Source organism: Ascidia mentula, chromosome 5, assembly GCF_947561715.1.
Source record: "Ascidia mentula chromosome 5, kaAscMent1.1, whole genome shotgun sequence".
Classification (NCBI taxonomy): Eukaryota; Metazoa; Chordata; class Ascidiacea; order Phlebobranchia; family Ascidiidae; genus Ascidia; species Ascidia mentula.
This window is the reverse complement of record NC_138570.1, coordinates 17,159,372-17,187,006: the sequence shown is the minus strand read 5'-3', so window position 1 is coordinate 17,187,006 and position 27,635 is coordinate 17,159,372. Positions and strand designations below refer to the sequence as shown.

The 27,635-nt window shown below is 36.9% G+C and overlaps 2 protein-coding genes and 1 pseudogene across 4 annotated transcripts; 2 read left to right on the top strand and 1 right to left on the bottom strand.

Annotated features, from left to right (window-relative positions):
• Nucleotides 1–183: 183 nt before the first annotated feature.
• On the bottom strand, nt 184–7,409 carry LOC145903098 (lysozyme g-like; annotated as a pseudogene).
• A 2,177-nt stretch (nt 7,410–9,586) lies between these two features.
• Nucleotides 9,587–13,526, top strand: LOC145902611 (uncharacterized). 3 transcript variants are annotated; one of them, XM_082990650.1, is made up of 9 exons: nt 9,587–9,807; nt 10,196–10,311; nt 10,449–10,586; nt 11,253–11,402; nt 11,582–11,638; nt 12,276–12,443; nt 12,726–12,797; nt 12,976–13,176; nt 13,250–13,526. In XM_082990650.1, the coding sequence occupies exons 4-9, from the start codon at nt 11,268–11,270 to the stop codon at nt 13,385–13,387; spliced, it is 771 nt and encodes a 256-aa protein (XP_082846776.1). In that variant the 5' UTR covers nt 9,587–9,807; nt 10,196–10,311; nt 10,449–10,586; nt 11,253–11,267; the 3' UTR covers nt 13,388–13,526. The 3 variants fall into 3 exon arrangements, with proteins under 3 accessions (XP_082846776.1, XP_082846775.1, XP_082846774.1); XM_082990649.1 differs by lacking the exons at nt 9,587–9,807; nt 10,196–10,311; nt 10,449–10,586 and adding an exon at nt 10,986–11,040 and having other exon boundaries at nt 12,315–12,443; XM_082990648.1 differs by lacking the exons at nt 9,587–9,807; nt 10,196–10,311; nt 10,449–10,586 and adding an exon at nt 10,986–11,040.
• On the top strand, nt 13,308–15,418 carry LOC145902610 (uncharacterized). The gene is made up of 4 exons (XM_082990646.1): nt 13,308–13,438; nt 13,496–13,552; nt 14,086–14,255; nt 14,382–15,418. Exons 1-4 carry the CDS (start codon nt 13,433–13,435, stop codon nt 15,100–15,102), a joined length of 954 nt encoding a protein of 317 aa, XP_082846772.1. The 5' UTR covers nt 13,308–13,432; the 3' UTR covers nt 15,103–15,418.
• The last annotated feature ends 12,217 nt before the right edge of the window (nt 15,419–27,635 follow it).

Here is a 27,635-nt window from a genome sequence, read left to right as displayed (position 1 = left end):
TTTCGGAGGTTGACTCAGATATTTTGTGTTCTGGAAGCTTTGTTTACACGCGTTTAGTTTGACAGCATCGACAATGTTAAAATTACAGTCGTGATTTCGAAATTTGCAACCGATAACTTGCTAAATCGAAGAGTTAAATCGACATGTTCAATCACACAAATTTTAAAGACTTATACACTCGACAAATATTATCTAATTGTATCCATTCTGGCGAAAAAACTGAGCCCTAGCAACGACATCATTTGAGTAATCATTATGGTTTGTTCCTTTATCCAGTTTGTCCCAGGAGCGAACGTTGCGAATGCCAAAGTTGTAAGCAGCAATTCCGCCTTGCAGTTGCTGATCAACTCTCCAGGTGGGGAATTTTGCTTGAACTTGAACAATAGAGTTGATCAGGATCTGTGTGCCTTGGAGTACGTGGGTCATAGAATTCCAATCTCCTTTTAATTTGTGATATCGTTTGTCAATCTATAACATATAGTTGCTTGTTCATCAAAACCCCAGGCGTTTCCATGGTCACCCCAACCGTTCACCAAAGTTATTCCGGCCCGACTTTAACGACAGATGATTCCTGAAACATGAAAACATTTCCAATGCAAATTTCAACACATGTCGACCTTATGTTTTCCCTCTGACCACTGCAACGGTGGTGTGTAAATACAAACAGCATCATACTGTGGGGGCGATTAATATACCTCGTATGACAGCGGGTTCATGTAACTGCTTGTGGCTGCCCTTAGTATGATTGACTTGTATCTATTCATTGCGGTAAGATCTGTTCAGGCCATTTCTTACGAGGCCCCTGCATTGAGAAATTATCCACAGTGAAAAAATAGTTTTCGAAGACAGTAAAATATTTTGTGAAGCCAAAGGCTAATACGGTAACCATTCTTAAGAATATGTTTCGAATACGTCTGCTTAATGGTAGTAGCTTTGGCATTTTTATTCAAAGTTATCAACTCGATTCTTTTCACACCACATTAAACACTGCTAAAGTATTTGAACCGAAACAAACCGTCGTGAGTTTACATTTTGTCACTTTTGTTGTTTTCCTAGAAGCAGCGGTTGGAGATAGGTTATCAATGTTGCCATAGTTTCCATGGAAGCCAACATCGTCTACAAATTAAACACAATCTTACGAAAAACTACACGTTGTACTTTCACCCACAACTTACATTTGGTACAGTAAAGTTCAACCAAGAGAATTAGCAATAATTTGTTCATGTTTATACAGTAGTAAACTGTCAACTCCAATCCCGAGTCAGGTGTAAATTATTCTAACATTCGAGCTTCTTAAGGACGTAACAACTTCCTGGCCACAAAGCTGGTTATGTAATGAGGAAATTAGGTTGCACTTCTCATTTTTTGCAAAACCTCTTTCGCTGGTGAAAAATTATATTTACTTGCAAATTTTGTGGAAAAAGCATTTTTCGTTATTTAAATTTCACCAAGCAAAGTTTTTTAGATGTCAAAATTCGTACACATGGTGTGCACTTTGGAGAAAATTCCTTAATGTGCTCATTTTGTTTAAAAGCGTTGAAAAAAAAATATGTATACATCCACACTGAATTAAATCCTTTCAGATGCGAAATTTGTGAAAAGATTTGACCAACAAATGCCCATGTCAAAACGGACAAAGGTATTCAAACTGGAAAGAAGCCATACAAGTGCAACGTGTGTAATCAAGCTCTCGACACAAAATGGAGCCTGGTCGCACATGTAAGAGTTGGCGTGTTTGTTGGTTGATTACCTGTTCAGCTGCGACTCCTGACTACTCTTTGTAGCGAACCAGACTTGGGTTAGTTTGTTTATTTGTCACCAGGATACGAACGAAACTTGTGTGCAGAACAGACGATTGATCCTACACAAGACAAGCCAAAGTAGAATAGGCGGTTCCACAATGTGGAATGAATTCTGACCACACGAACCACAGATTTATAGACAATCAAAACAGAGTAAGAATGCCGTCGCGTGAGCCACGATACTGTCATTAGGTGATTACGGTCAAAAAGTTCCAAGAACTGTGGTATTCGCCTCGGCGATACAAAATTGAAAGTCATTTCATTACATCATAGCATAAACGTTACACACACGTCCGGATACAAAATGCCGATAAACCTCTCAAGAGTAAGTTTTGCTTAAACATACATGCCCAGAAAAGCACTCAAATCTTCCACGTTTTTACCCAACCAATACAGGAGAGAAACCGTGTAAGTACAACATATGTGATAAAGCATCCACAAGTTCAGGCAATCAATCAAAGCATATCCGAATCTACAATGAAAAAAACAAACATTATAAGTGAATTGTTGCCATCACTTATATGCTTATCCTTATATTGACATTTAATTTTAAATGTTTCTACAACAACTTTGTGTCCACGCTTCTAATTTTAGAAAACATGTTTCGTTTTCATTAAGGCATCTTCAGTCCTACAAACAAAATAAACAGAAAAGACATAGTTAGATGCTAAAAATGATAAAACGATAAAACTGGCCGAACAGTAGAAACCTCTGGTGCTAACATACTGGACGACGCTCTGATCAGATGTTACAAGTGACCTACTTTTTTATCACCACAGGCGTAGTTAATCAGGTGAAACAACGATAAATACTTTGTAACAAAGAAATAAAGTAAAATGAAATGGGCGGGGCTCACGTAACTGACGGTAAAATAAATTTTTGAATGTTGATTTTAGCGTTTAAGTGTTTGTGCCATATGTCCTCGTATATGTCCAATTGGTCCATGGGCGGTTGTTGCAAAAACACAACAGTTGTTGTTGTTGTGAAAGAAGTGCTGCTGGTTAGGTAGATTTCATGTAGTAAAAACAATTTATTGCTATATTGACATTTGTGACAAATTGGTAACGTTTAGAATACATGTCATGAACATACACTTAACAAATGTTTTTTGAGCGCCGATCAAGAATATCTCATTCTTTACGTTTCAAAGAACGCCAATTTTGCAATTGGAAACACTGTTATGGTTAACTCCAATAGTGTGAACGGCGGTAGTTTTCGAAAGTTGTGTTTTGGTAAATGACTGTTTGTTGTAGGTTTGCGGTTGTATTTGAAAGCTTTACTTTTAAGTTAGTGAGTTGAAAAAAATCATGCATGTGGGCGTAGATTTTATTGAAGTAAATACCGACGATTTTTGGTCAGATATTTTTTTTTGGATTTTATGGAAATTTTTGTCAATGTAACAAATTTGATGACATAGTCCATTAGGTGATATTTTGTAATAGATATAAAAATCAAAAGTTTATGGTTTTGCTCTTAAATTGGGAATATTTGCCATTATATACAGTAAATGTAAGGTAAATTGATGGTAGCAAATGGTGTGGTAGGTCTATGGGGGATGATAATGGTGAAATTGATGATGACTTATCGGAAAATATTCTAATTTTGATGATGAGCAGAGCTTAGTTTAGCAGTTTCTATGTTAAATCAAATACATATAGTTAGTCAGTTGGGTAATTGTCGGACAGTTAAAGTTATGGGGTAATTAGTGGACGCTATCAAAGGAATAAAAAAACTATGGTTCCCTCAAACTTTATCTTGTGCATGTGGTAAGCTGGAAGCCTCCATTTTCTTCTGTTAAACACTGATAAAAAATAGAATTTTTTTGTGAGGGGGATTCATTTTACGTAAAATTTTTCAAACTAAGTGGATATAGTAATTTGTTAAAAATTAACAGTGTTTTAATGATTTGAAATTTCATTTAGGAAACACTGGCTGGTCAAGCCCTACAGTTTTCAATGAAGGTTAAACTCAAACGTTTACCTAGTCTGTCCTCTTAGAAAAATGCATCTAATATTTACCCCATGCACATTTTTCCATTCAGGGGTAATTGTTAGACACTGACACTCTGTATTAATATCATAGTACCAACTGTTTTGAGAGGTTACAACCAGGATTAATGTAACAAAATTAAGAGATTATTACACTCATGCAGACCTTCGAAAACGTGCGATAATTACCCCATTTGACTATAGTGTTTTACTTGTTTGAGTATTGCTTAAATGATTATGCCATTATTGATTCAGCATATGACTCCATAACTGAAACCTCGACATTTTCTAAACTACACCCATTCGTGGTGGGAGTCAATTGATTGGACTTTCACATTGGGCTGAGCAGAATACAACTTGGTGGAAAATACTAGCTTAACATTTTTCCACTTTTGTATATGATTGCAATCACTAGATGGTTGTTTTGCTAATGGACGCTTTGGCAATTGGAATATAAACACTTAATTTTTCTTGCATTATTTTGTTTACTTGTGGCAAATCCAAGTTTCGAAGGTATTTTGAAATGCTATGCATGACTGCACATGACAAAGAAAAAAAATTAATGCAAATAAACAAGCATAATAATTATAATATATAGTACCTCAAGTGTTGTATCAGTTTTCGTTCGATTTTCAAGGTCAGTTTACTATTTTAGAACTGCAGGAATTATTTTTTTTTTTCATCAAAATTTGTCCTTGAATGGACCAGTGTGACAAATTTTTCCAATTTAAAAAACCTCGAACTCCCCACCCCAAATTACAAATATTTCTTATGCAGGTATGTAAGTCTCTCATTGCCACACTAAATTATTTTTTTCTTAAAATTTAATAATTCTGTCCATAGAGGGTTAAGACCATGTGTTTGTAAAATACTTATGATTCGAACTCACAACCATTATTTAGAAGTGTTGTTTAGTCGTATTTTTATCTAATCATTGCAATCGTCAGTTGTCACCTCGTGCACTTGTTAGATTTAACCCCCGCGCTTGGAAGTTGACACGTTTTGAGTTCTCGTCCTTTCACTTTCTGTGTGTTTTATAATCGCCGAACGACTCCCTCCATTGCAGATAACAACCACTCCGTTGAACTTTTAATCACAGTTCCAAAACTTCTTTCTCTTCCTTTGGCACTTCAACCTTTAAATATTGATACATCTTTCAACTTCTTTACACGCAGAACATTTTACGTACTCGGATAGACTCCTACGTACAACAGCAGATATACCAATACGTAATTACGGAATTAGTAACGTTATTTGTTGAGATATTTGGTGTATTTTGAGAAAGGCTACACAAAACTTGGCAAGAAAGCTGCAGATAGCTATAACTTACTGTTACAAACCTTTGCGGCGTATTATGTCGATTCAATTTGTTTCCAGACAAGTGCAAAATAATCAATGTGCTTTGTAGTCAGCAAAAGTATAGGACTGACTTACATTTACGCTGTAACTTTGAATTGTGAGATCATTGCTAGTATAGGCAAGAAGTTCAAGCAGAAAACAGAAAACAAACAGAAATGGAACGATTTCACTGCAAGATTTGTGAAATGTCGTTTCAAACAAAAGATTCGCTGGAGAAACATAAAATCAATCACACAGGGGAGCATCAAAATCCATCCTTCAAAATCGCAAACGAAAGATTGGAGAAAAACAATATAAGTGCACATTTTGTTCGAAAATGTTCAATCGGAGTGGAAATCTTAGCGCGCACATTCGGACTCATACTGGAGAGAAACCTTTCAAATGCACATTTTGTTCAAAGGCGTTCAAGCAAAGATCACAACTAAGCTCACACACTCGGACACATACTGAAGAAAAACCTTACCAATGCATGTTTTGTTTCAAGGTGTTTAATCAGAAAGGAAATCTAAGCTCACACATTCGGACCCATACTGGAGAGAAACCTTTCAGATGCGAATATTGCGAAAAGTGTTTTACAACGGCATCGGAAGTCAAAAAACACAAACGAAGTCATACTGGAGAGAAACCTTATAAATGCACATTTTGTTCGAAAGCGTTCAGCCAGAAAGGAGATTTGAGTGCACACGTTCAAACCCATACTGGAGAGAAACCTTTCAAATGCACATGTTGTTCACGAGGGTTTAGCACGAAAGGATATCTAAGCAAACACATTCGGACTCATACTGGAGAGAAACCTTTCAGATGCGATTATTGCGAAAAGTGTTTCACGGCCAAATCGACACTCAAAGACCACAAACTAACTCACACTGGAGAGAAACCATTCAGATGCGATTTTTGTGACAAGCCTTTTAAAACGGCATCGGAAGTGAAAAAACACAAACGAATCCATACGGGAGAGAAATCTTTCAGATGCACATTTTGTTCAAAATTGTTCAGTCGAAAAGGAAATCTGGCTGCGCACATTCGAACTCATATTGGAAAGTGACTGCTGACCCGCCTGTAACGGTCACCGCATCAGTTTGAGCTCGGTTAAAAAATTCTGCTGTAGAATGAACTAATGCAAGCGCAGAATATTACACAAAAATATGCCAATCTCACACACCGATCGTAGTTGAACTTAAAACTATTCTTGTGAACCGCTGTTCTACATTAAATTTTATTTTATGTGACATATGTGAAAGATGATTCTAAAACTTGAAAGTGCCAGATTTCAAGTGTAAGATTATTTAGACAATCAAGAATGTCCACAAATAAAACAAAAACAAGGGTTTTTAAAATTTACGGTCAAGTTTTCTGTGTTTAAAACTTTTTCAGCATTGGCGCCATGCGCATATGACACATGTTTTTTCGTAGGTCCTTTTCGGTGCTAATGTTGCATTTTTTTCAATGTAAATTCGTATCTTCTAAGCATTTTGAATCATACTAATATATTTGTTTGCAATGTCGGATTACCTGCATCAAACCCCAGGCGTTTCCATGGTCACCCCAGTCGTTCACCAAAGCTTTTCCGGCCCGACTTTCACGACTGATGATTCCTGAAACGTGAAAATATTTCCATTACAAATTTCAACACATATCGACCTCATGATTGTTTTCCCTTTTTCCACTGCGAACGTAGTGTGTGTCATATGAAATACAAACAGCATCATACTGTGGGGGCGATTAATATACCTGCTATGACAGCGGGGTCCATGTAACTGCTTGTGGCTGCCGTTAGTATGATTGACTTGTATCTATTCATTGCGGTAAGATCTGTTGAAGCCATTTCATACGAGACCGGAACCCCTGCATTGAAAAATTATCCACAATAAAAAGTAATTGAAGACAGTAAAACATTTTGTTCAGCCAAAAGCTAATATGGTGACCATTCTTAAGAAGATGTTTCGAATGCGTCTGCTTAATGATAGTAGGTTTGGCTTTTTTATTCAAAGTTATCAATTCGATTATTTTCACACCACAGTAAACACTGCTAAAGTAATTGAGCCGAAACAAACCGTCGTAAGTTAATTTGTCACTTTTTGCTGTTTACCTAGAAGCACCGGTTGGAGATAGGTTATCAATGTTGCCATAGCTTCCATTGAATCCAACAGCGTCTGCAAAATAAACCCGTCTTACGCAAAACTACACGTTGTACTTTCACCCACAACTTACGTTCGGTACAGGAAAGTCCAACCAAGAGAATTAGCAACAATTTGTTCATGTTTATACAGTGGTAAACTGTCAACTCCAATCCCGAGTCAGCTGTAAATTATTCTAACAGTCAAGCTTTTTAAGGACGCAACAACTTCCTGGCCACAAAGCTGGTTATGTAATAAGGAAATTAGGTTGCACTCCTCATTTTGTGCAAAACCTCTTTCGCTGGTGGAAAAATTATATTTAGTTGCAAACTTTGCGGCAAAAGCTTTTTTCGTTACTTAAATTTCACCAAGCAAAGTTTTCAGATGTCAAAAGTTGTACACATGGTGTGCACTTCGGAGAAAACTCCTTCATGTGCTCATTTCGTTTAAAAGCGTTGAAAAAAACGCGATTTGGGCAGATATGTATACATTCACACTGAAGTGAAACCTTTCAGATGCGAAGTTTGTGAAAAGGTTTGACCAACAAATGCCCATGTCAAAACGCACAAACGTATTCAAACTGGAAAGAAGCCATACAAGTGCGACGTGTGTAATCAAGCTCTAGACACAAAATGGAGCCTGGTCGCACACGTCCGGATACACAATGCTGATAAATCTTTTAGGAGTAAGTTTTGCTTAAACATACTTGCCCAGCAAAGCACTCAAATCTTCCACGTTTTTACACAACCAATAGCCTACATGAGAGAAACCGTGTACAACATATGTGATAAAGCATCCACAAATTCAGGCAATCAAACAAAGCATATCAGAAATGAAAAAAACAAACATTATAAGTGAATTGTTGCCATCAGTTATATGCTTATCCTTATATTGACATTAGTGACAAATTGGTAACGTTTAGAATACATGCCATGAACACACCCTTAACAAATATTTTTTGAGCGCCGATCAAGAATATCTCATTCTTTACGTTTCAAAGAACGCCAATTTTGCAATTGGAAACACTGTTATGGTTAACTCGATAGTGTGAACGGCGGTAGTTTTCGAAAGTTGTGTTTTGGTAAATGACTGTTTGTTGTAGGTTTGCGGTTGTATTTGAAAGCTTTACGTGAGAGGGATTTATTTCACGTAAACTTTTTCAAACTAAGTGGATATAGTGATTAGTTAAATTTAACAGTGTTTTAATGATTTGAAATTTAATGTAGGAAACACTGGCAGGTCAAGCCCTAAAGTTTTCAATGAAGGTTAAACTCAAACCTCTACCTAGTCTGTCCTCTTAGAAAAATGCATCTAATATTTACCCCATGCACATTTTCACATTCAGGGGTAATTAGTAGACACTAACACTCTGTATTAATATCATAGTACCAACTGTTTTGAGTGGTTACAACCAGGATTAATGTAATATAGGGATGTGGGATGTGGGCAATTCAAAATAACAAGTTTGGATGATTCGAATTCTAAGCTATTCAAATCCGAATTCTAATTCAAAATTGAATAATAGGATTTAGTTTTATAACTTTTCCTTAACTTTAATCACATTAATTGTTCACCTATTTCCTGTTTATAAATATGGCTTCAATGGCATGTAACAAACTTAAGAGATTATTACACTCATGCAGACCTTCGAAAACAGTCAATTACTCTATTATGCAACCAGCATAGTTGCAAGTGACTGCTAATTTCATTTTTAAAGGGATGTATAAGGATTTACCCAACACAAAGCAAAACGAAATAACTCAAGATGTAATGTCCAAATTTGCAATGTTTGTGAAAAAGGTCCGATAATTACCCCATTTGACTATAGTGTTTTACTTGTTTTAGTATTACTCGAATGATTATATTATTGATTCAGCACATCAGTCCATAACTGAAACCTCGACATTTTCTAAACCACACCCATTCTTGGTGGGAGTCAATTGATTGGACTTTCACATTGGGCTGAGCAGAATACAACTTGGTGGAAAATACTAGCATAACATTTTTCCAATTCTGTATATGATTGCAATCACTAGATGGTTTTTTTTGCTAATGGATGCTTTGGCAATTGGATCATAAACACTTAACTTTTCTTGGGTTCTTTTGTTTACTTGCGGCAAATCCAAGTTTCATATATGCATTTTGAAATGCTATGCATGACTGCACATGACAAAGAAAAAAAATTAATGCAAAAAAAACAAACATAATAACCATAATATAAATTATCTCAAGTGTTGTATCAGTTTTTGTTCGATTTTTAAGGTCATTTTACTATTTTAGAACTGCAGAAATTTTTTTCATTGCAATTTGTCCCTTAAAGGAAAGCATATAAGGAAAGACAGACTTGTTTCTATATAAGATAATTTTTATAAATCTTTTTTACAAATCGCACTCATAGATGTCACATGAATAATAACAATTAGTGAAAATGATTTATTCTTACGTACGGGGAAACACCGAACGGTGTTCGTGGATTAAGATTTTAACTTGATTGAAGTTATGGGAAGCAAAGATTAAAAATGGGATCTAAGGACATGCTTCGTAAGTATTTTTGAAATTTTTTTTTTGTGTTTTGACGTATATAAAATATTTGTGGTTTTTGGCCAAAAAAATTTGTGACATTGGATAAAATGCACGACCCAGGCTTTTGCCTGTCATAAAGCATCTGTTTTTCTTAAATCAGGCGTTAGACACCCAGGACATAGTAGTCATCAATTAGAATTTCTCCTGACCCATACACTTTTACCAGATTGAAAGAAAATTTGACATTCTTTACTAATATTCTGCAAAAAAGATACTAAACGCATTAACATACGAGATGTGTTTGCTATTCTGCACTACATTCTCACTACAAAAGTCACGCAAAAATTATTTAATCTGTTTTCTCCCGTTTAAATTTTTTATAAAATAGTTATTTGTTTATTTGCAGTGCGACAGTTGGTCCATCATAAGGATAATCCAAACAGACATTTGTGGACTCCTCATTATACTCAGGCAGCATTCGATCATGCCGGTGATGCATTTGTATGAAACAAGAGATTTACAGTAAGTCAAAAGGTAAAGCAGGGTACTTTGTGACAATTGACACAAAAAAAACCAAGGTGACTAGTGATGTTGTTGAACATCAAATATTCATGTAAAAAAAAGTTCATGAGGGCTTTATTGTTTTTTGTGTTTAACAGGCACCAACCAATGCAATCTTCCAGCGATACAAGCAGCACTGTTATGCAAAAAACTTTCCCATCCAACAACTTGATAGAATAACTGGTCTCTGTTTGCAGGAAACCCCATTTTGTCGTCCATTAGAGGATGATCAGCTTGTAAGTGGAAGTGGTAAAATTTGAATTTGCATTAAGCATTAAGAAGTACTAGTTTTTTGACTTTGTTTATTTTTGTTACATTTATTTGCAAAAATAACTGATGTATTTACAGGAAATGCATATTTTTAAAGATTTTTTTAAGTTTTTTTTTATAGCACTTGTATTTTTTTTAATGTTTCGAAAAAATAAGTTGAAACTAGATCTTGGTTCACAAAAACATTATAATTTCAAATTATCTTCATATTTTCATATTTCCATTTATCTTACTGATTTTGTGGTCAGATAATATGTAAAATGTGTCGACAATTCCTGAATAAAAACTTTTAATTCAATGTTTCCAGCAGCTCTTTCAAATTTGTTTTATTATAAGCTGAAAAATTTTTTTTGCCCTGATAAGGGCATCATCAGAAGAGTAAAAACAAAAGCAATGAAAAATAACCAAGTACAAGCGAAGGTCTGTTCATTGCTTTGTGTCCAAAATGTCCACGTTTATGTTTTTAATTTTCCAGTAAATATTTTATGCCTTGAAGACAGTTATATTGATTTTGTATTATTCTAAACTTCTTACTCACAACAAGTAAATATGCCTTAAGTGTTTATGTGCACGATAACAAGTTTAAACATAAAGAATATAAATAAGCACCATCTATTTTATTTTTCAACCAGCTTCGTTGTTTTTCAATGCTGACTCTGGAGATGAATCAAAGAACATTTAGTTTAAACAAATGTATTTTGCAATGTGCTGGTGCAATGGCTTCCACTAGTGTTATCAATGTACTAAAAGAGATTACAGAATCGGATTTGTCCCACTTGAAGGTTTGGATAAGTTGAAACATTCTGCAGAATTAAAATTACAATTGGATTAATATATTGGTATATGACTTAATATTTATCCTTTAGTATTGAACTCATGATCTATATCATCTATATATCTAATCTATAATTTATCATAGCCACTTGTGCATATTTTTTGTATCTGTTCTGTTTATTCTCAGGTGTTTGTGGATTATGCAAAGAAAATTCAATGGTATGGATTCACTTCTATATTGCAGGTATAATTAACTTGAACATTTCAAACACATGATATATTATGTGATATATACGATACATTCAATGGTATTGGAAACAAAATTAATTGTATTTCACAAGTATAGCTATAAATGGTATCGTTGGCAATAAAATGTTTTTACTTCATGAAATCTACCTAACCAGCAGCACTTCAGAAGCGTGGACACCAAGTTGTTCTAGTACAAAAACTTAAACGCAAAAATCAACATTCAAAAATTAATTTTACCGTCAGTTACGTGAGCCCCGCCCATTTCATTTTTATTTTTTACATGATTTCTTGTTATAATCTTTTGATTGTTGTTTCGCCTGATTAAGCAATGTGAACCTGTGGTGATAAAAAAGTAGGTCACTTGCATCACCTGCTCAGAGCGTTGTCCAATATGTTAGCACAAGAGGTTTCTTTTTTTTATCGTTTTATCATTTTAGCATCTAACTGTGTCTTTTTCTGTTTATGTTATTTGTAGAACTGAAGATGCTTTATTAAAAAGCAAAACATGTTTTATAAAATCAGAAGCGTGGATACAAAGTTGTTCTAGTAACATTCAAAATTGGTATCGTTGGCTTGCAAATTGCATATTTGTAATTTGTGGTTTTGAAGATCTTCCTGTTGACTATATAAAGGTGGTCTGCCAGTTTGCTTACAAACACGTTTGTCCCGAGAACAAAAGAAAAAGCTTCGCACACTGGACAATGTCAGAAAGAAATGGAAAACAAACTTTTAGACGGATCGAGAGATACATGAAATCCATGAATGACGGAAACTATGATCTGGGGAGGCTTTATTTGGAGGTTGGTTTTCACTTGTTGTGTTTTAGTATTTGATGCTCTGTATCAATTGTACATTTCTTGACATATAGATTTTTTCGTTTAATTTTTGCAATGTTTAATACATTTACTCCATGATTAGTTAATGTTTCTGTCTTAATCACACAACTTACCTCTTTTCACTTCTGTTTGGATCCTGTTTTGATTTTTTTTTCCCATTTCTGACATTATAAATATTCAACCTCATAACTGATCCTATTTCAACTTTTGGTCACTTAATTACATTTACAACTGGTTTTGACGCAGGACACAGCCCGACATGAGTATTTACGTGCCATTGAGCTTCAAATTGAAGATTACATCAAAAGCATAACAGAAGTGTGTGTGTAAAGTTATTCTTTTACGTGTATTTAAGACATTTCATAATGGTCATTGTAAGATTGGCCTCTAAATGTTTGCCTAAAATGTGAAAAGAAATATTGGAAAACTTGTGCAGTATTTTCTCTTTTTACTGTGCATTATTGTATGTGGTCTTACATCATAACTTATGCTGCAGGGTATCAGGACCATGTCAGTTGACACATCATATGAGTACATTACCTCAAATGCTCAGGATTTTATCTTCGAAAAGTACGAAGATTTTCTAAAAATACAAGACTTCAGACACCTGGGTTGGTATCAAAGTGGTATCAGTGCATTGGGAACATACACAAACAGTTACAAGATAATGTTTGAGGATGACTTTAAAAGAAAGCTTGTAAGTAATCTTTTATTTTATGAGTAATTTTTACATCCAAAAAATTTAGATTGTCATCTAATATTTTATTTAGGTTGCACTAAAGCGTGTTACAAACAACTACAAACAGCTACAACGGAATGACGTGACTGAGCCATGTAAGCAATTACTGCTTGGAATGAGAAAAAATGCTTCATCCATGGATGTTTTTCCTTTGCAAACATTTATGTGAAAAAGTTTGTTAATGTTTGTTAAGGAATGAAATCTTTGTTACATCATGATGGTGCTCAAGATTGTGAAGATGTGCTGACTGTTTTATTAAAGTTCGTTATTTTGAAAGGTTTTAAAGCAAACGCAAAGCACTGATGACACACTACCAGTTGATGGAAGCAAAACAGTAAGTTATTGGGATTGAACAAAACTTTAAAAATAAGTAACTTGTTTATCTTCGTGTTCCCTAAAATTGTTCATGCTTTTCGGAAGTGCATGGTGATTAAATATTACCATAGATTGTGGTAATACAGTCACAACTCTTTAGACTATAGCTTTGCCACTCTCAACTTAAACTGCAGCTTTAGTTCAAAGCATAAAATAGTCACAAACCTTCATAATTTATGGCTTTATGTTCCAACCTAATGTGATACACCCTAGTTTAACATGATGAAAAATGTTTACTGTAAAAAAGAATTTTGCGTTCGATTTTACTTTGTGTATTCAGTGCTTATTTTAACACAATTAGTTGCTGTATTTGAATACCAACAATTTTGTAATGTGTTGTTAGATCCATGATTTGAAAACAAACATGTGATGCAATTTTATGTTAAAAGAAACACTTTTTTCCATGCAGTAAGTTTGAACAACACTAATTGTTTAGCCAAAAAATAACCATTAAGTTAGATTATGATCAGTTTAACCAATCCATTACTTTAGGCTGTGGATTGTTTTGTTCCTCCGAGCGAACTGACATTTTCCATGGACAAAATTATTGACAACGGAAACTTCAGGCTTGTTAAGAAGGCGTGGAATGACATGCATGGAAATGTAACAGTGCAGTATATTAACATAGAGGACGGAATATCGACCGAACAGCAGATGGAAACGTAAGTTTGTAAATATATTGACACGGTTTTGGGTTTTAATCACATAACTGTTTTTCATGTAAAATTCAAACATGGATCTACAGTTGTTCACAAATCACATTAATTGAGCTGGTACGTTTGTTGTAGGTTGACGGAAGGCGTCTCACTCTTTCGGTTGGCTAATCACAATCACGTGATCCGCGTACTCGGTCACACTCGCCAGGGAAACGAGTTCGGAGTTTTGTTCGAGTGCGTGGACGGTATGAACATCTTCCCCTTCCTCCAATACACCAGGAAGAAGGATTTCTGGCTCCCTCCCCTGGCCAACGTCCGACTCTGTGCCGATATCGCATCTTCCATTCACTTCTTCCACTCCGATCCAATTTTTAGAGTCGGTGACGTCACGATTGATGACGTAGTGATCACGTGCAGCATTCGTGCCAAAGTGACGGGGTTTAAGATTGGTAAATTTATGGAAGGCAACGAAAGTCGTGGGAATGGTGCCGCGTCCCTTGCAAAGATAATCGCATCCATAATCCTCCGGGAGAAGTGGAGTGGTGATGAGGATTGGGATCGCATTGCGGAGGAGAGCATGGCGTGCGCAGAGACCCAGGAGGAGCGGAAGTTATGTTGGGCACTGGGGGATGAAATCCGACTTTGTCAAAGGGAAAGTCCCTCGGTCGCTGAAACACGAAAACGTCTCCTCATGCGCTTGGAATTGGAACCCTCTGATGACGGAGGTTTCACTTTTTCGGATGAGCGCACAACTAGGCTCTTAGAATACCTCCTGGATGCCATGAGAGAGTTCGACTTTTCAGACAAAGATCAGAATAAAATTGATGACAATGATGTTCTTCCTATTCTTTAACCTGTGTGTTTTCGTGAGCAAATTTTTTTTAGTTTACTCTGATATCGTCATTGCTCCACAGCTGTCACATCCGAAACTGTTTGATTTAATTAGTTGAGATGTGGGTGACATTCGTTTTTAAAATTTTCCCGTGTTTGGGTTTGCCTCCTTCATATGTGTTTCCAATATAGCCCACATATGACGTATCCGAGATATAATCCATTACTGCACTGGAACGACTTTTCAGACCTAAACTCTATTGTTTGTTCGGGATTAAATGCGTTGACAATTTATTTTTGTTTGTGGAGTTCTGTTGTTTGCAGTAAAACTATGTGAGTGCGAAGGATTGTTTGTTTTCACAAAAGTTAACCAATCTTGCTGACGGTGTTTATGCAAACATGTTGTTAATCACCGACACAAACCTCAGTCCCATTTATCAAATTTCTAACCGCTGTGTAGATAACGGCTTCTCGGATTGCACTGAAAGCTTGATGAGCCGCAAGAAGTATGGATTGGTTCGTGGGAGGGATACGTTTAGTTTATTCAACACAATGCAACCCCAGCTACAAACTTTATTAAGTTGTAAAGCAGAATTTAAACAAATACAATATATGCAACGTGAGTTGCTTAAAATCTTCAAAAAACCTTCCCCTAATTTGCTTTCGTCACAGCAATATAGGTGGCATAAAACAGCAGCATCCAGCAAAGCAAACTGGCAGGGAAACGGTATGAACAGAATGAACAGTTACGTGTGGTCAGGTACGGCAGTGTGTAGTTATTAGTACCTTTTTCGGCAAACTATGCGACATATGGCGAATGTTGCGAAAATGAATAAAACTGTTGCAAAATGAATACGATACAAGTTGATTATCCTCTATGTTGCATCACTTCATAGTGTTGTGGGTCGACCTTAATGGCAGTCCTGTCAAGAAAGAAGAGTTTTCAGAGAAAGGAGAACTTACTGTTTGACCTTCTTCAGGGTTGAAGGGAATGTTGAATTTCTGTTTTGCTGGAATTTGGCAGTGGCTGAGATGGATAGAATTCCCTAGGGATGATCTTTCAACACAGATTTCTTTGGAGCAGTACGATTCTAACCAGGAATCGGATGCCGAATTTGATCTCCTGGAGGAGAGAGTATAGATGGACTCTCGGTTCCACAAAGGGTTGAAGCGGGCTTACACCACTCCTTAGCAATGGATGGCAAGGAGATCAATTTGTTGGGAACTACCGGGGAGGAGACGTTGGTGGTTGCCACAGCGGCATTGGAGGGGTCATGTTGCACAGCACCGGTCATTGGGTTTCTTACATATTTTATTCGGGGTACCTTATAGTTCCCACGAATATCGGACCCAATAACAGCGAACAAAACAACAAATAAACAACAATATAAAAAACAACGCAGAAGAAAAGACCTGGTGATAGTTAGTCTTTAAATAATTTTCCGCTAGTGGGCGCCGATAAAATAGCGAGTAAGAACAACAAGGAAAAAAAAAAAAAACAATACAAGTAAAAACACGTACGGGAAAGTATACCGACTCCTAGTGATTGATCTATCATTAAATTATTGTCCACGAGTTGGCGCAAATAAATGACGAGCGAGAACAACAAATATAAACAACAATTTTTTTCTTACTTTATTTATTTTTTTTAGTATTATTGAAAAAGGACGCTAAAGGCGTACAATTGAAGAAAAGACTAAGCAAGAAGACAAAAAAGGCAACAAGGGTTAAACATAATGGCGAGAAATCAGCACAAGAAGTCAAGTTACATGGGTATATGCTTCACGTCAAGCAGCGTACGACCACTTTCTTTTGTAATAATTCGGTTCGGTATTTCTCACTGGCGATGTTTAATTCAATGGATCTTATTGTTTGCAACATATTTACAAATTCTGTTGTTGTTGTTGGTTGCCTATTAGCGTATTTGCATCTATAAATTACAAATCGTGCACAAAGAAGAGCGCAGTTTAATGTATTCCGAACAGTAAATGCAAAGAAGAAAAATAAAAGGGGACACGAAGTTTAGCACTGAGCCAACCGCATACATTTTCCCAGTAATGTGCTGCATTAGGGCAATTTACAAATAGATGTGAAAACAGTTTCCGCGGCATTTTCGCAAAAGACACATGAACCTGTTTCTGTAAACTTCATATCCTTTAACTTTTTGTTGGTCACAATGGCCATGAGATTTAGCTTAATTTGAAAGCTTATTAGTTTAGTTTCCACTGTAGCTTGAGGTATATTTTATATATTTGCCTCCAAGATACTCCAAAGTCGACTAAGGACTCCCATACAGCTTGTGCTTTGTGTTGAATCGTATTGCTATTTTGAAGCCAAAAATACAAAGCCTTTGTGCTCTTGCAATGTCTCAAGCAATGCAAACAACAATAACAAACGCGTGCGGGGAAAAACAGTGACATCTGGTGGTTATTTGGTGGTTAATGTATAGTCCCCAGGTGGGCGCTAATGTGGGGCGTTTTCCGGTTATTTTGGTCATGCCGTGAAAGGTCTCATACAGTAGGTTTATTGGTGCCATATTATTTTTGCTATATGTATATGTATGCCATATATGCTATACAGTCGGTTTCAGTGAGGATAAATAAAAAAAAACGATAACATCGCGTGGAAAATTTTTGATGATGTGTCATCCGGGAGTGGGCGCTATTATAGGGTGTCGGTATTTCTCCGGTTGTTAAAGGCGTTGAAAACGTCGGTCTGGACCACCTCGAAAAAGGGGTTGTCCCTATTTCGCTGGATAGTTAGTTTTCAGCGTAAAGAGGTTTTGCGGGATGTTACCAAGTGCCAGGGTATGTCATTGATGGGTCGTGTGTCGTGTTTAATTCTGTTTCGTGTTTTCCAAATAGCGTGTGTTAGTGAGGTGTTTAATAGTGCTTCTAATGTTTATGACAAGCACTGAGAGGGTCGTTAGAAGAAAGAATAGCCAACTTACTCACCTTGGATTTGTGGAGCGAACACTTGTATTCCAGACTTGATCCAGACGATGCAAAAGTGCCAATATTCCAGTAATCCAATGTACACAATAGTCCCATTTTTTAAAAAATCGTACACGAATGTGCGAAACTCCCCGTGTCGGACCGCAGTTTCCTAGTTTTCAAATTAATGGCGACGAGTTGAAATGTCGGGGTTCCGCTTAACTGAACAGCATTTTATTGCTGTACTGATTTTTTTAGCGAATGACGTAATGTGTAACGACTTACAATTTCCTTACATCGTCGCTTGCGTCGTAACAAGTATATCACCAACACAGCAACGCACGACACCTTGATTAAGCACAAGGAAAAACAGTGGAAGGAGAAGTGCTGGAAGCAGACAAACGCAATCAAGCGTGAGTTTTTTCTACAACATAGAAGTGTTGGCAAAAATGTGTTTGAAAAAAGGCTGTCAAATTGTCATTTTTAAGTATTGTGATAGTTACCAATGCCGTGAAATACAAATTTACTATACTTGCAATGTACAACAAAAATTCCCTGACTTTTTGAAACACACCGATTTTATGCTAATGAGTTCAGCACTAACCAGAAACTCAATTTTTCCCATTCTGCCATGAATTTTCAAGAAAATGTTTTTGTATTTTTTGTAACTTCTAATTGTCGCCTATCTACATACTTCACAACGCTAATAGGCAAAGGAAAAAACGAAAACACGTCTTATCGAGATATTCTTTGCAATCACCAATTTACGTACTCTTTTGAAGAAAAGCATCAACGGAAGAGACGGACTTGTTCCTATGTAAGATAATTTTAGGTTAGGCCTAGATTTGCTAGATTGTAGCAACACGCATGTTGCCCTATTTAATTCTTTACACATTTGGAACACATACGGACCGAAGACTGCAGACGGTGTTAAGCTTTCCTGTCGAAGCTCCCACAGGCTTTCTGGCATCCTGCTGGACAACACATTTTTTCTGACACTTTGTTATAAAACGCCCATTTTGTAATCCTTCGACAGCCAGTCTAGGCTAGTCTTGCCTACTCTCAGTCGCTCGTATTCTCTCGGCCCTGTCGTTATTCTTGCCATCGCGCTGTAAACGTTCGCATGTTCTTTTAATAGTTAAATTCGCTGCAATTCAGTCACGTGTTAAACGCGCTTGAAACAAGTTAAACTTAAGCCACCTGGTAATTGCAATCGTGTGTTTCCATTAATAAAGAAGTCTGTTCACGGAGCTTTTAATTCAGTAGTCTATATCAGCAAGAACACGCAAACAGACTTTAGCTTTAGCAAAGCAGCGACTGGGAATCCTATCTGTACGCTGCAAGATAAACCCCACATATTGCACAACTCAGCGGTTGCCTTGAGTGTGACGAAGCAATTTTTCAGATTGGTAATTATGAGATCGCTGCATAACCATATGAAAGAAAATACACATAGAAAAATAACTATTACTGAAAATAATTTATTATTACATACGGGGAATCACCGAACGGTTTTCATCGATTCTGATTTTTCTTTGATTAAAGTTATGGGAAGCAAATATTAAAAGTGGGGTCCAAGGGCATGCTTTGTAATTACTTTTGAAACATTTTCGTGTGTTTTGACATACATTAAATTTTATGAGCTTTTTGAAAAAATTTGGTAACATTGATTAAAATATACGACTCGTCCGTCCTTGGACGCTTGCAGACGTTGTTCGGTCATGTCTGACCCGCAGACACATATTTTTGTTAAACACAGCAACCCATGTTGCCGAGCCCAATTAATGGCATCGTTGTTGTGGAGGAAAGCACCACACAGAGAAAGTTGACGTGAGTTTACACCTACAAGCGAGTTCATGTTGATAGCACACGAATTTGCAAGAAAAGACAGTTTTTTGCGTTTCACGTTACACATCATAAAAAAAGAAAAAGGCAACACCAAAGTTTTTAAGATGCCCATTATTAGAAAACAATGAGCATTAATGACAAACTTGCAGAGACATGGGATTACCAAATAAGGCAACGAAAATATGCTTCCTGGTATTGCGAAATTAAACTTTCAACAAATACAAGCATGATTCATTGCTTACAGTTAGCATTCTAGTTTTACCAACATGTACCACAGCAAAGCAGTTGTGGAAATGTAAAACACTTTTGGCAATTTATTTTATTGCTGGAAGACTTAAACTTGGTTGAAACAATATATTTCGGTTTGGAATTAGTTATTAGTTCATTACAAACTATGGAAACATCGATTTACCTACATGGCTGCACTCCAACAGAAGACCTTTCAACTACACACTGTATTGATGTCTCTGGTAATAAGACAATTCCTAATCGACGGCTTGACCCTGCTGAAATTAAGCAATCGGTCTCCTAAAAGAATATAATGAATTCGTATCGTAAAAACAAGGCCACAAATTCCGTCGATCACCGTAAGGTCGTGGTTAATAAACTTGTAGCGATTTATATTTCGAGTTTCTTTGATACATTCTTTACGGTTGTGATCTCGCATAGGCCCTTTTAACCGCTAACGGGCACCGCACCTGGTTGGTCGACAATGTAACAGTAGTCATCAATTAACCCTTTAGAGCCCCAGGGGTCACCGGTGACCCCATGACTTTAAAGACCCATACAAGAAAGTTTTCTGCTTTTTTGATTTTTTTTTTACCTTTAAAGCCCAGATTCCTCCCTTTGCCCTGATCTACATATAATTTTAAAACCGGTAGATGTCGCTATAGGGATTTTTTGATTGACACAGCAAGCACGCCGGAAGGAAACGCAAAAGTGCTTTATAAGCTACATTTACATGTGTAAAAAAAACATTCAATTGGTGAACAATTTGCAAATAAAGTCGGTAGTCCTTTAGCTAAGGCATTGTATAGTATCTATTTAAAAGTTAGGTATTCGTAGCACGTATTTTTAAGAAATGGCGCACTTTATAATTTCATGGGGTCGTTTATGGGACATAGGGCATTGGTGCCAAGTACAATTATTTTTTTTTAATCATGTTTTTCAGCTTTTTAATTAATATTATTACATAAAAGGATCACATGATACTAGAAATAATACGTGCATCATCTATTGCGTCGATTTCGGGTCAGGTTTTTATTTTATGCACGGTAATATAGCTATTTATGAAGGTTTTGTCAAATTTTATCGGTATAGGCCGCATCTCTCAATTAAATCCCAAAAATTGAGCTTTAGAAGTCATTTGTTATTGTGCACCTGGTTACAGTTTCTCTTGTTTGCCAAAAACAATTGCCGGGTCTGATGACTCATGAAGGGGGACTACTATTGCTGAACAGAAAAAAAAATGATTGCAGCTGCATTAAGACAGCACATTGGGGGGTTTTGCAAAGGCTAACTGCTAAATTGTCAGTCCTAGGGGGTGTACAAACAGCCCCGGTGGGGCCCCAAGACAATTACAAGACATCTAATTCTTCATGAATTGTGTAGAGGAGGGTTGGTGGCTTCACTTAATCGCAAATGGAGGTAACTTTCTGTGATTCATTTTTTCACAAAACAAACCTACACTTTTTTCTGCTTTTTTGACCAAAATAATGGCCAACAGAGGGTCAAAATGCCCCCGGGGGAGCAGTTTAAGTAGTTATTTCGATTATAAATTTGGCCACAATTCCTTGCCAAGGGTCCGCACTGACAGAAAATCACAAATTGAACATACTTTCTGTGATTCATTTTTTCACAAAATCAACCTCAATATTTGGGTAGTTTTTCAGCTACATGTACAACAGCACCCTCTACCAGTTTACTGCCTGACTAATAACCCTGAAAAACAAACTAAAACTGCCCCAAACACGCTGAAAATCGCCCTGGCAACAGCCTGTTCATCTGCGCTCATTCAACCAAAACACTGGCGCCCATGCATGACCCATTGCATTGTTACACATAATTTTACTCTGTTACGCAGGACAGAGTTCGAGAAGGGCAATTCCCAACCGGGAAAGTCTTTTCCATAGAAATACAGAGATGCGGCCTATAAATAACCATTGACCAGCAAAAATAGACAAATATTGCTGTTACAACTTGGGCAACATCAACACGGACCTAAAAAAGGCGTTGTTTAGCTTTAAATACTAAAAAACAAAGTTTTCTGCCCATATGAACCTGCGAAACACGAAAATCAGACGTAATAGGGGTCTAAAAATCAGTTGTTTGACCAAACATAATAAAATATTACATCGATTTTATTTAGGTTGTTACTTGTACTGCTAAAGAAATGCATAGCTACACTAGTTTCAACAAAATTAGAAAGTTAAATTTTTTCATTGGTCATCCGCCAGAGCCCAATGGGTCACAGTTGATGCAATACTCATGGTAGTCAGAAATAAGGGGTCAGAAAGGGAGATACTTTTACACCGGGTCACAAAGTTTTTTCCAAACTTGATCCACATATAAGCCCAAATCACATATAAATCTGTGCGAATATAAACGCTCCGATTTCGGGTGGTATTTCAACTCAAAGTTATAAACAAAAACAACAGGCGGTGCGCACTGTTCACGCCTAATCATTCAAATTGGCACAGATTTCTTTTTTACACATACTTATATGTGGATCAAGTTTTGAAAAAACTTTGTGACCCGGTGTAGTAGTATTTTCCGTCAGAAAGGGGAATGCGCAGATATCACCATAACACTTGGACACGCCCTGAAGGATATCCCGACTCTATACCTTATGGGTACATTAACCAAACAAAATAACAAGTGTATGAGCTCCAGCAGCAGGCAGCAGGGTAGATAATATGTAGGAAAATCCTTTAAATAATGTTTATTTATTGCGTGCAGGGAGGAATATGTTCCACCTCATAAGTGCGTTAGGATATAGCCCAAAAATAGTGAATTGTTTAATGGTTGTGGCAATTCAATTTTGATCTGAAATACATGTAAGCGTTTGCAACATTCAAATCTGTTTACATATCTTTCATATGAGAAAATCTGGGAAATTCACATACTTTGAAATGAGCTAATATTACTCACCAATTCATTGCCCTAATTAATTTACGCAATTAACCCCAAAGTTTCGGTTGAGTATTTGAAAAAAATGCACCTAACCGTTTTGTTTTACAACACTAACCCTAACCTTACTTTATTACGTCACAAACAAAAGTGTATCATTACTAAAAAGAAGGTTAATAAAGCGGTATCGACTTGTATTTTTAGTATGTTTGTTATATGTCTCTTCTTATAATTTGTACCAAATTTCAAGTCTCTGCGACGTCTCCTTCATGGTTACGTACGATTCCGCACTTGGTACCCCCTCTTGCCGCCAACGGCGCCAGAGTGCGTAGAGATATGTGTATGTTTCGAGGTGTACAAGCTAAAGTACTGGTCCGATTAATGTATAAATGGGTACGATTGTACAGAAGAGACGGTCTTATAAGATGATTGTTGTTTTGATCCAATCCATCTATCATCAACATTGTTACGTCACAAACAAATGTGTATCGATGTTTAAAATAGGGTTAGTAAAGAGGTAGCGACTTGTGTTTTTTGTATGTTTGTTATATGTCTCTTCTTGTCATTCGCACTAAATTTCAAGTCTCTGCGACGTCTCCTTCATGGTTACGTACGATTCCGCACTTGGTACCCCCTCTTGCCGCCAACGCCGCCGGAGTGCGTAGAAGTGTGTGTATGTTTCGAGATGTACAAACTAAAACACTGGTCTGATTAATGTGAATTTTGGTACGATTGTACAGGAGGGACGGTGTTACAAGATGATTGTAATTTTGATCGAATACATTTATCATCAACGTTATTACGTCACAAACAAAAGTTTATCGATGTTTAAAATAGGGTTAGTAAAGAGGTAGCGACTTGTGTTTTTTGTATGTTTGTTATATGTCTCTTCTTATAATTTGTACCAAATTTCAAGTCTCTGCGACGTCTCCTTCATGGTTACGTACGATTCCGCACTTGGTACCCCCTCTTGCCGCCAACGGCGCCAGAGTGCGTAGAGATATGTGTATGTTTCGAGGTGTACAAGCTAAAGTACTGGTCCGATTAATGTATAAATGGGTACGATTGTACAGAAGAGACGGTCTTATAAGATGATTGTTGTTTTGATCCAATCCATCTATCATCAACATTGTTACGTCACAAACAAATGTGTATCGATGTTTAAAATAGGGTTAGTAAAGAGGTAGCGACTTGTGTTTTTTGTATGTTTGTTATATGTCTCTTCTTGTCATTCGCACTAAATTTCAAGTCTCTGCGACGTCTCCTTCATGGTTACGTACGATTCCGCACTTGGTACCCCCTCTTGCCGCCAACGCCGCCGGAGTGCGTAGAAGTGTGTGTATGTTTCGAGATGTACAAACTAAAACACTGGTCTGATTAATGTGAATTTTGGTACGATTGTACAGGAGGGACGGTGTTACAAGATGATTGTAATTTTGATCGAATACATTTATCATCAACGTTATTACGTCACAAACAAAAGTTTATCGATGTTTAAAATAGGGTTAGTAAAGAGGTAGCGACTTGTGTTTTTAGTATGTTTGTTATATGTCTCTTCTTATAATTTGTACCAGATTTCAAGTCTCTGCGACGTCTCCTTCATGGTTACGTACGATTCCGCACTTGGTACCCCCTCTTGCCGCCAACGGCGCCAGAGTGCGTAGAGATATGTGTATGTTTCGAGGTGTACAAGCTAAAGTACTGGTCCGATTAATGTATAAATGGGTACGATTGTACAGAAGAGACGGTGTTATAAGATGACTATAATTTTGATCTAATCCATCTATCATCAACGTTGTTACGTCACAAACAAAAGTTTATCGATGTTTAAAAGAGGGTTAATAAAAAGGTAGCGACTTGTGTTTTTAGTATGTTTGTTATATGTCTCTTCTTATAATTTGTACCAAATTTCAAGTCTCTGCGACGTCTTCTTCATGGTTACGTACGATTCCGCACTTGGTACCCCCTCCTGCCGCCAACGCCGCCGGAGTGCGTAGAAGTGTGTGTATGTTTCGAGATGTACAAACTAAAACACTGGTCTGATTAATGTGAATTTTGGTACGATTGTACAGGAGGGACGGTGTTACAAGATGTTTGTAATTTTGATCGAATACATTTATCATCAACGTTATTACGTCACAAACAAAAGTTTATCGATGTTTAAAATAGGGTTAGTAAAGAGGTAGCGACTTGTGTTTTAAGTATGTTTGTTATATGTCTCTTCTTATAATTTGTACCAGATTTCAAGTCTCTGCGACGTCTCCTTCATGGTTACGTACGATTCCGCACTTGGTACCCCCTCTTGCCGCCAACGGCGCCAGAGTGCGTAGAGATGTGTGTATGTTTCGAGGTGTACAAGCTAAAGTACTGGTCCGATTAATGTATAAATGGGTACGATTGTACAGAAGAGACTGTCTTATAAGATGATTGTTGTTTTGATCCAATCCATCTATCATCAACATTGTTACGTCACAAACAAATGTGTATCGATGTTTAAAATAGGGTTAGTAAAGAGGTAGCGACTTGTGTTTTTAGTATGTTTGTTATATGTCTCTTATTGTCATTCGTACTAAATTTCAAGGCTCTGCGATGTCTCCTTCATGGTTACGAACTATTGCACATGTTGATAGTTGTTTACCGACCGCGGCGCTGAAGCGCATTAGCATGGGTTAACGTTTTGTTTATTTTCAAGAGAAATACTTGTCGGATTTGATTGTGAATGAGCTCGATTATAAAATTGGTACTCTTCTTCGTAACATGTGACAACCAATTGAAACTGACGTAAAATGTAGGTGTTACGTCACAAACAAAAGTTTGTCGTCGATTTAAATAGGGTTAATATTTCGTTATCGCCTAGATTTTCAAGTATGGTGGTTTGGTGACACTTGTGGTTGTCTGTGCAAAAAATTAAGTCTGTGCGACATCTCCTTCAGGGCGACGTACAATTGTTCACTTTGTGACATATTTACCGCCAACGGCGCTAATACGCGCTATGCTTAGCTTCATTTTTTTCTTATATTGCTTTTGGATACCCTTGTGGTTGATCGTAGGCAATTTCAAGCTTGTAAAATGTTTATTTTATTGAATAATCAATGAAGCGTAAACACGTATTTTCTTCGTTGCTGTTGTGCCTTTCGTCGTCTTTCCGATGCCTATAGGAGAACTGCGTATGTACGTGTAGGCGAGAATCTTCGTCGGTGCGTATCTTCAGCCAGTGACGTCACAGTGACGTAATTTTTGGTGTGACGTCATAACTTGACCCCACCTTTATTGTGACGTAATTTGGGGTTTCCCCGGTTTCTCGAACATAGGTACGTACGGGTCTAGTGTACTATTGTACGTACCTATCTTCTAAAAATCGGGGAACCCCCAAATTACGTCACAATGAAGGTGGGGTCAAGTTATGACGTCACACCAAAAATTACGTCACTGTGACGTCACTAACCGAAGATATGCAACGACGAAGTTTCTCGCCCACACACACATACGCGGTTCTCCTGCAGGCACATGAAGGTCGGCAAAAGGCACAACAGCAACGAAGAAATACATTTTTACGCTTCATTGATTACATAATGAAACAAACCTGTGAGACACTTGAAATTGGGTACGATCAACCACAAGGGTGCGTAAACCAACATATGAAAAAATGAAAGTCGTGGTTAAGGCGCTTTAGCGCCGTTGGCGGCAAACAAGTCCCAAAGTATACATCCATACGTACCAATAAAGGAGACGTCACACAAACTTGAAATTTGGTACAGACAACCACAAGGGTGACTACACCAACATACTAAAAAGTTAACTCGATACCACTTTATTGACCCTTTGTTTATTGACGACAAATATTTGTTTGTGATGTAACAATTACATTTAAAGTCGATTTTAATCCGTTCTCGAATATTATAAACAAGAGTCCCTCCTTGACAATCGAGCCCATTCTCAACACAATCCAACAAGTATTTCTCTCAAAAATCATCAAAACTTTAACCGACGTTAACACGCTTTAGCGACGTTGGCGGTAATAAGGTTCCATAGTGTACAATTGTACGTAACAATGAAAAAGGCGTTGTATAAACTTGAAATTAAGCACAAACAACCAGAAGGGTTTCCACACCAACATACTAAAAAATTAACCCGATACCACTTTATTAACCTTCTCTAAATGAACGATAAACTTTTATTTGTGACGTAACAATTACATTTTAGGTCTATTTTATTCGGTTGTTGTATATTATAAATAAGAGCTCCTCCTTGACAATCGAGCCCATTTTCAACGAAATCCAACCAGTATTTCCTTCAGAAATCATCAAAACGTCAACCAAAGTCGACGCGCTTTGGCGCCGTTGGCGGTAATAAGGTTCCATAGTGTACAATTGTACGTAACCATGAAGGAGACATCGTACAAACTTGAAATTTGGTACAGACAACCACAAGGGTGTCTACACCAATATAGTAAAATCTTAACCCGATACCACTTTATTAACCCTCTCTTAATCGACGACAAAATAGTGTTTATGACGTAACAAACATATTTTAGGTCTATTTTAATCGGTTGTCGAATATGTAAAAGAAGAGCCCCTTCTTGACAATCGAGCCCATTCTCAACAGAATCCAACCAGTATTTCCTTCAGAAATTATCAAAACGTCA

Coding starts and splice junctions, on each gene's coding strand:
- LOC145902611 (XM_082990648.1), top strand. CDS start 11,014: ATGAAAAATAACCAAGTACAAGCGAAG. Junction 11,041..11,252: donor ATAACCAAGTACAAGCGAAG/GTCTGTTCATTG, acceptor TTTTTCAACCAG/CTTCGTTGTTTTTCAATGCT. Junction 11,639..12,275: donor GATTCACTTCTATATTGCAG/GTATAATTAACT, acceptor GACTATATAAAG/GTGGTCTGCCAGTTTGCTTA.
- LOC145902610 (XM_082990646.1), top strand. Junction 13,553..14,085: donor CAGTTGATGGAAGCAAAACA/GTAAGTTATTGG, acceptor CCATTACTTTAG/GCTGTGGATTGTTTTGTTCC. Junction 14,256..14,381: donor ACCGAACAGCAGATGGAAAC/GTAAGTTTGTAA, acceptor CGTTTGTTGTAG/GTTGACGGAAGGCGTCTCAC.